We start from the raw sequence: 9,027 nt of genomic DNA, 5'->3' as shown, positions 1-9,027 counted from the left end.
TACCAAATGCTGACGATGAAAACCGTAAGTCCAGTGTTCCACTTCAATTGTTAACTGTTGACTGTAACTGTTTAATTGTTAATTGTAAAGATTATTTATGACAATATAGAACTACACAATTTAGTTTTTTGTCACATCAGTTCCAGCAACATCTACCTCCAGTGGGATATTGGACACCACCTGGTGGTTGTCATGAGCAGGAAGAGACACCAGAGGCACATCGAGTGCCCATCCCAGGTTATGATGCTGATGACTGTGAGTTTAATAAATCAATACATTTTACTTTAGTTGATAACATATACCATGCCCTTAAAGATTCTTTATGACAATGTATACCTTGTTTTTTTTTGTCATTCAGTTCCGGCAACGTCCACCTCCAGCAGGACTGCAACTCCTACCCCTCATCATGACACGTCACCTGCTTCTACAACAGCTTTGACCACATCAGAAGACCCTGCAGAATGGTTGAGTGTTCTAAGCCATACTGAAGTGTGTGCATTAGTCACAAGTAGGCCTAAGCAGATCAAAGATGTGGTTTTCCCACAGAATTCTGAGAAAAATCAACGTAGATTCACAAAAGAAAACTACAAAATGGTAATGAGAAATGGGGAAAAGATACAGCGAACATGGCTTCTTTATTCAGTTAGCACAGACTCTGTCTTCTGTTTTGCGTGCAAAGTTTTTGGTAAACAGGACAATGCACTTACAAAAGGAGGTTTCAGAAATTGGAGCAATCTGGCTGGACATCTAAAGGAACATGAATATTCCAAAACACACATTACCTGTATGACAACTTGGCATGAACTCCAGATGAGGCTCAAAACTAAAACAGCCATTGATCAGATCAACAAGGATTTGATGCATCTTGAGATGCAGCACTGGAGAGGTGTCATACGCAGAGTGATTGCCATAATATGCCACCTAGCTGAAAGGAACCTCGCTTTGAGAGGGCATACAAATGTGCTATATGACCCACATAATGGTAATTTCTTGTCACAGGTGGAATTAATGGCACAATTTGATCCAATCATGAATGAGCATTTGAGGAGGAACCAAAACAAGGAAACAAAGGTGCACTACCTCAGCAGTCAAATCCAAAATGAAATCATAGCACTAATTGGAGACAAAGTAGTTCATGAGATAGTCAAAAAGGTGAAAAAAGCAAAGTACTTTTCTGTCATAATGGACTGTACTCCTGACATTAGCCACACCGAGCAGCTTTCGGTTGTCTTGAGAGTGGTGAACTGCGAGCCATCAGTTGGCGCATCTATCTCTGAACATTTCGTAGGATTTGTTGATGTTCAAGACACCACTGGCAAAGGTCTGTGTGACACATTCCTGGAGAAGCTGGACCAGTTCAGCTTGAGCATTGCAGATTGCCGTGGACAATCCTACGATAATGGGAGCAACATGATGGGACATAAACAAGGGGATCAAGCAAGAATATTGCAAATGAATGAGAAGGCACTGTGTGTCCCATGCAGAAGTCACACTCTTAATCTGGTTGTAGCAGATGCTGCAAAATCTTCAGTAGTCTCCATCTCCTTTTTTGGTGTTCTCCAGAGACTGTATAATCTTTTTAGCTCCCCTGTGCAACGCTGGGCAGTTTTACAGGAACATGTCAAACAGTTAACAGTAAAATCTTTGTCAGTGACCAGATGGGAGGCCAGGATTGACAGTGTGAAAGTGGTGCGTTACCACCTGATCATACAAGCTTTGTCTGCTCTCCAAAAACGTTCAGTGCAGAAGAAGGACTCAGAGACATTGTCCACAGCAACCAGCATTAAGGATGAACTCCTGACATGGAGTTTTGTAATGTGCACTGTAATCTGGTACAACATATTGTATCAGATCAACCACGTCAGCAAGATTCTCCAGAGTCACACTGTTTCTCTTGAAACACTTAAAAGAGAAACAAGCACAGTGAGAGTGTATCTGGAGAATTTCAGGGGAAATGGACTTGCTGCCTCTCAGACTGATGCTAGAGAGATAGCAGAAAACCTAGAGATTGATATGAAGTTTCCTGAAAAAAGAAAGCGGAAAACAACCAGGCAGTTCCTGTATGAGGGCAGAGAAGAAACGCAGTCCACTCCAGATGAGCACTTTAACAGAGTTTTTTCTGCACCTAGTGGACACAGCCCTCACTCGTTTGGATGAAAGATTTTCAAAAATGGAGGATGTTTATGCCCTTTATGGTTTTATCTTCTCCAAAGAAAATATGTCAAAAAATATTCAGGGTGGCAAACTTGAAGACAGTTGCAAGAAACTGGAAAACACACTACATGCTGTCTATGCCTTTCCTGATCATGTATCTGCCTCCCCAAGAGAGATGCTTGATTACATTTACAAGGAACAGCTTCTGGATCTTTATGGTAATCTCAGCATTGCCTTCCGTCTGCTATTAACTCTTCCAGTCACTGTTGCCTCTGGAGAGAGAAGTTTCTCAACTTTAAAACGAATCAAAACCTATCTCAGGTCAACCATGTCACAAGAGAGACTTTCAGGACTGGCTCTTATTTCAATAGAGCACAGTGTGCGAAGGTCTGTGGATCTGGAGGACATAGTGTCAGCATTTGCACAAGCCAAGGCCCGTAAGCAGCATTTGTAAAAGACACCGGTCGGAAGGGCCCCCTGGGAATTTTTGCTTGGGGCCCCAACAGACTCTAGAATCGCCACTGCGTATGTTCTCCTAACTCAAGCCAACTCGACAATGAAAGAGAAACTAAACCTGCGCGACTTTGTAAATAGTATTGTCCGCTAGGTGACAGTATTTCCCCACATATAATAAGCAAGCTACCAAATGCTTAAGGAGGGCAGAACAGAGGCCAAGTTAAATGATTCATTTTTACAGTAAGTCAAACATTGAATATATGTCATCTCAAGGTTGAGATTCTGATCTTTAGAGTTGAATTTCTCCAATTTTCTGCAGTAAAAATGTTGGAAACTCAGTGTGTGTGAGGTCAGGGTGGTGGTGAACTCATATCAACCAGTCATAGTGAGGCCAACTTAAATGTTTCATATTTACAGTAAGCCAAACATAGCAATGTATGGCTTTTAAGGTGGATATTCTGATATGTATAGTTGAATTTCTTCAATTTTCTACAGTAAAAATGTTTGAAACTCAGTGTGTGTGAGGTCATGGTGGTGGTGAACTCAAATGTACCAGTCATAGTGAGGCCAAGTTAAATGATTCATTTTTACAGTAACTCAGCAATAGCAATATATGGCTATTAAGGTGGAAATTAGGAGCTTTGGAGTAGAATTGCTCCAATTGTATGCAGTAAATGTTTTCTACTCATTGTGTGTGAGGTCAGGGTGGTGATGAACTCAAATGTACCAGTCATAGTCAGAAATAATGTATTAATGTTTTTCTCGTAACCCAAAGTCAAAGAACAAAACACAGGAACTTCAGCCAGACTCGAGTAGTACTCAGGGATTAAAGCAAAAAAAAATCCTGAGCCTGAACTTTTTAGACTCATGCAAACAACTATATACATGTATGCAGATTATTGTATAGTGTTCACAATGGTTCCCAAACTGGGGGCCATGGCCCCCTTCCGTGGCCGTGACCCCCCTGGTGCCCCCCTTTTGATAAAAACACTCTTAAATAGTGAATTTTGAGCATGCTGTAGTAAATGCACTCTGAAATTTAGGGTACATTAAAAGGACTGATTTACTTTTCAAACAGTTTTAATAAATCAAATAATTCAACAATTTCAACATTTCAATAACTTTGAACTTTGTTCATCAGAAATAAAATGGCAAATTAAATACACAGATGTTAATAAAACCAATAGAAAGTTATATCAAGTAATATCAAAACAAGTAATCAAAAACATTAACTCCTACATGAAATGATAACTTAAATCAAATAGAAAGAAATAAACAAAGTGCATTTGTATCTCCAAAGTACTTTTTAGTGGGGTTTAAGTTATCAAAACTAGATTCAAAAAATGAAACAAAGTGCTCTATTTTTTCCTCTTTTTTCCGGGTTCTGAGTCATCCGAACTCTTCCTTTTTCCAGAGGTAGTTGAGGCTATTGAAGAGGATTTCTTGGCTGGACCATGAAACAGAGAAAATAACTTTGGTTGCCCAGAGGATGCAGTGGATGGCCCAGAGGAGGAGGCAGAGGGCCCAGATGAGGAAGCAGAGGGCCCAGATGAGAAGGCAGAGGGCCCAGATGAGGAGGCAGAGGGCCCAGATGAGGAGGCAGAGGGCCCAGATGAGGAGGCGGAAGGCTTATTAGTTGCCCCAGACGAGGAGGCAGAGGGCCCAGAGGAGGAGCTGGATGGCTTTTTAGCTGCCCCAGAGGAGGTGGTGGAGGGCCCAGTGGGTCGAAAAGGTCTTGTTTTTGCAGAGGAGATGGTCTTTGGTGAAGGTCTGGTTGGTCTAGGTGAGGCAGCTGGCCTAGTGGAGGAAGAGGATGGCCCTTTTGATTTCTTCGCCTGGGTCACTATTCTGTTTGCCACCGCTGTAGACCTCACCCTCATGGCCTCACTCATCCTTTTCTCCCTCATTCCCTGTTCTCTTGCCTTCTTTTTCTCTAGGTGGAGTTGGTATGTTTTATAGGAGGAAAGGCAAGAATTCCTTAAAGGCTGGTCAATTAACATTGTTGAGGCCGTCCACTTCCTGGCTTTCATTGTTGACTTAATTATGGCGAGGCTCTCATACGTTTCCACATTCATCCTGCACCTGTCTGCCTCCAGTATGTCATCCATTATGTTGAAAGACCCCTCCACCAGCGGGCCTGTGAAAATTGAAAGAAGGGCTTTCACAAGTTTGATCAGGGTTGGGTATCTCACACCTCTTTCTGAATTTCTTAGAAGTGCCACCTGACTCCACCAGTCCACATCCACTCGGCTGTTTTCTTCAACATAGGTATTGGCCAGAGGTACCAGGTCAGCATCTATTTGGTATGCACGAACCTCCTCCCGCAGTGGGCCGAGTGCTTCAGGTGGAACCACATTAGGCAAGGCCTTCCCTAATGCCATGAATGCTGAACCTAAGGAGTCACACTGTATGAGGGATGGGGTCAGAGCCGAGAGTGAGGTGACCATGTGGTTGTCGAGGGGAAGGTTTTTGAGTAGAAACTCTGCTGCCTTCATGTAGCCCTCTCTGAGGGAGTTGTACAAGTTTCCAACCCACAGTGTCTTCGCCACACGGGCCTTGGTCATGGCAGAGTATCCATATTTTCCAACACACAGGGATTTGTTAGGCAGCTGTAACGCTGCATCCCGTACATTGATCTTGAGGATCTCTTTGACACTCAGGGGGATAGCTCCTGGCTTCATGAATTTGCTTAGCAGCTCTCTTACCAGTGCCAACATTTCAACATGCAACAAGTGCACCATTGGTTTCTCATGTTGCAGTTTTTTCAGAAATGCCTGAAATGTTGGAAGGACACCTGTAAACATACAAAAAACATTTAGGCATGTTTCCATTAGTTGTAATTAAAACTTAGAACAAGACATCAGTTACTACTATGCAACTAGGTAATTACAGTACAGTTACTAACTATACAATGCTGTAAGGAATTCTCTTGAGGTGGATTACTTTTGTTGAAAAATAGACCTAACTGTTCCATTTGCACCTTGTCTTAACTAAAAAGCTATGCCATCCAGGAGAGCTGGGCCATTACCACCAAGTAATAAATAAATGTATGTAAACTAGCCATGGATTTTCCTACTCATTCAAGATACCTCTGAACAGGTCAATCAAGACTGTGAGCCTATCAAAATCTGTGAATAGCACAGAGATGCGTTCCTTCCGGCTCTGGTTTGTTTGGGTCCTGGATGCTGTGGCCTGTTCTCCTTGCAGAACCTCTATTCTGGCCCTTTCCTGGGGCGAGACCTCGTGCCTTTCAAGGACTTGTTTGAGTAACTTTCTGGAGTGCACACACACACACACCCACGTTATGCTCCCTCTTATAAAACCATATGGGGATTAAGGCTGCATGTTATAACATACAGCATTATAGACAATACACTAATACATCCCTATTTTATTTTTTTAATGAAAAAAAAAACTGTCAGTAATGCAATATTTTTATCATATCATCATACAGCATATAGCTGGCAGTTTCATGTGTTGCATTAACTACAGCAATACTATAAAGCCGTTATAGCCACTATTAAAAAAAACAGCTTGATTCTGCACTACAACACATTTTCTCATAAGGGAAGGCTATAGGCCAGAATATAACACATGTTCAAAAAAAGAAAAGAAAAAAGCTCCTTAAAAAGGAAGGTCGTTTTATTTTCGCGCAAGACAAAATAGTTATATATCAACTATCAATCCCAACGGGGTGCTGCTGAATGACAGCGCAAGGGATAAGACGCGGCTCGTAGGTGTAGGTTTCGGATGTTGTCAACATTTAAAAGCACGCATGTATGCCAGGTAACCGCACGGGTGAGCAAATAAAGAGGACCTCTGCTGTGTACTCTGTGTTATTTTGTGAAGAGTGCTCATAGAAACGACTAGGCTAAAACTACACAAGTCCCGACTTTGTGTCCGACTTTTACATTGGGTTTCGCCGCACACAAAGACAATCGCAATTGTCGTAAGGGGGGGTCTCAGCCGAGAATCGGACACGATAGTCGCGTATTTTGAGCCAGGCTGAGAGGCTATACTGTGACAAATACGATTTAATTCACACACATTTTTAAATGCTTTGTACCTACCTGTATTTATGCTCTTCGCCCGGATCCAGTAGGTTGTAGTAGTGCACAATCAGGACATCCAGGAGTTCTCTCACCCTATTGCACACCTCCAACATCTGCAGGAACCTGTTACTGATGGGCCTGATCAAGCTCTTCGGTGTAAGATGGAGTAATCTCTGGAATTCCGAAAATATTTCTTTCTGTTTCGGAGACTTCTCTATGTCATAAAACACATCCGAGCAGAAATCTTCCACCTCTGCCTTGAAAGGGCTCATCATGGCTTTTGCACCGTTAGAAACCATATGGACTGTGTCGCCAGATATATCCAGCAGGTGCGGGTTCTCCCTGCGCAACTGTGTCTCGAGACCGGACTTCTTTCCCCGCATAACCGCACAATTGTCCAGTAAAATACTGGTCACCTGCTGCAGCCCTAAACCATAGGACTGCAGCACATCCTTCAATTCCTGGGTAAGTGCTGCAGCATTGGCTATGTTCATTTTTCGACTAGCGAGGTGTTGCGTTTTAACAGCATTTTCCTCATTGTCAAAAAAACGAACAAGAACATTGAGGACTTTATCCATGTTATTATTGGTGGCCTCGTCGACGTTCAGGGAAAACATGTTGTTTTTCAGTTTGGTGGAAATTTGCCTTTTAAACTCAGGTGTTATCCCGTGAGTGTTGAAATAGCTGGCCAGCTGATTTGAAATGGACATTTTACTTAGTGCAATTTTATCTTCCGCTACTTTTTTACACAGCTCGACCAGGGGTTGTGATAGCGTGAAGGAGAGGTCGTGTTCTGCGAGAAATGCACACACCCGTATTTTTAACTCACACACACGGTCAGTTATGGAAGCCGGTACATCAGATGTTGTTGTTGCTCCTGGTAAACGCGTCGTGTGTGGGACAGCACGAACAGCAGCTAGGTGACGAGGGTCTGATTCGTGTTTACGAAGAACCTTTTTGCCGCTGGATGCATATATTAGCCTCCTGGAGCACAGCGTGCAGAAGCAAGCGCCTGTCTCACTCAACTTCATACACCAACTGCTAAATGGTTTGCCATCTCGTCCAATCTCCTCCAGCCATACCCAGCGCCATTTATTTTTCAGACCTTTATCTATCTCGAGGGTATTTTCCCCTGGTTTCATGTACTGCATCGCGCCTGCTCCTATGCCCCTCTCTCCATTAACTACAGTCACAGCCTTCGTAGTAAGAGAGTAGGCCTATCTGTGCTACAGTTTAGTTGATCGAGGCGCGTTGTGTTAAGGCCCGCCCCGTTTTGCTTCTGATTGGCTAACACTGTTTAACATCAGAACTGGACAGCGGCGCTTCTTTCCTACCATTGGCAGAGAACGAACAGACTCGAAAGCCGTGGAGTTATCGCGTTTTGGGTTTAAAAAAAAATATATATATTTTTTTTTTTTCAAGTGCTGCAGGCCGGAAATCCGGCCCGGGGCCGGAATACTTTAATCCATGAGTACTTCGTGTAAATGCATTTACAACAGTTTAGAATACGGGGGCACTAGAAATTTGACAAACGCGAGTGTCGGCTGGCTTGACCAAGAAATCGCGAGTGTCGGCTGACTTGACCGCAGTCTATTTGCTATCCTGGCTCCTAAACGGTGGAATGAGCTCCCCATTGACATAAGAATAGCAGAAACTCTGCATATATTCCGTCACACACTAAAAACGCATCCATTTCGATGTATCTTGGCAATTAAGTAAAAAAGAAAAGCACTATTTGAGTTAATTTAGGCCGTGTAACTAATTCACCAGCAGTTAGAAAGATATGATCTTGGTTGAATTTAATATATAAGCAGTTTCCTTGTTGTTCAGCGTTTTAATCTTTATGATTTTTTGCACCTATTGAAAGTTGCTTTGGACAAAAGTCACAGCTAAATGAAATGTACTGTAATGTAATATATTCCATGAACAAATCAGTGGCTTTTTCCAATGTAGCTCTTTTCACTGGTGAATGACCGTTATAAGCTCAGACATCCACAATATATTAATTCCCTGCCAAAACTTGGAAAACAGTGGTGGGCCGTCAGGGCCAGCAAGGCCTTCTCTGCTGGCCTAAACATCATCAGAATATAAATTAAATTTTGATATATTTTTTCCACAAATACGTATTAAATTATTCCCCATAGTCTATTCTCTTCATTTTATAGCGTTCGTCTTGGCTGCGCTGCTTCCAGCCTCAGAACGAGATTTGGAGGGCTGGCCTTTATGTTAGAGCTTTTATCCAATCATATTTCAGCCATAATGTGTCAGCCTAGGGTCAAAGAAATCTGCCCTTAGGCCTTCAGAATCAACAGTGCGGGCGGCTGTAGCTTAAAGTGAACGCAAACAAAACTGTGGCGTTAACCAA

At 42.6% G+C, this 9,027-nt stretch overlaps 1 protein-coding gene across 1 annotated transcript; it reads right to left on the bottom strand.

The window, feature by feature from the left end:
- Positions 1-3,672: 3,672 nt before the first annotated feature.
- Positions 3,673-7,673, bottom strand: LOC134870255 (uncharacterized). The gene is made up of 2 exons (XM_063892362.1): positions 6,681-7,673; positions 3,673-5,404 (listed from the first exon to the last, which is right to left on the bottom strand). The coding sequence occupies exon 2, from the start codon at positions 5,349-5,351 to the stop codon at positions 3,969-3,971; it is 1,383 nt and encodes a 460-aa protein (XP_063748432.1). The 5' UTR covers positions 5,352-5,404; positions 6,681-7,673; the 3' UTR covers positions 3,673-3,968.
- Positions 7,674-9,027: the final 1,354 nt, after the last annotated feature.

The sequence above is a fragment of the Eleginops maclovinus genome, chromosome 9 (genome assembly GCF_036324505.1).
Source record: "Eleginops maclovinus isolate JMC-PN-2008 ecotype Puerto Natales chromosome 9, JC_Emac_rtc_rv5, whole genome shotgun sequence".
In the NCBI taxonomy this organism is placed as follows: domain Eukaryota; kingdom Metazoa; phylum Chordata; class Actinopteri; order Perciformes; family Eleginopidae; genus Eleginops; species Eleginops maclovinus.
Note: the sequence above shows the minus strand (reverse complement) of the source record. Positions and strands in the feature narration are given on the sequence as shown.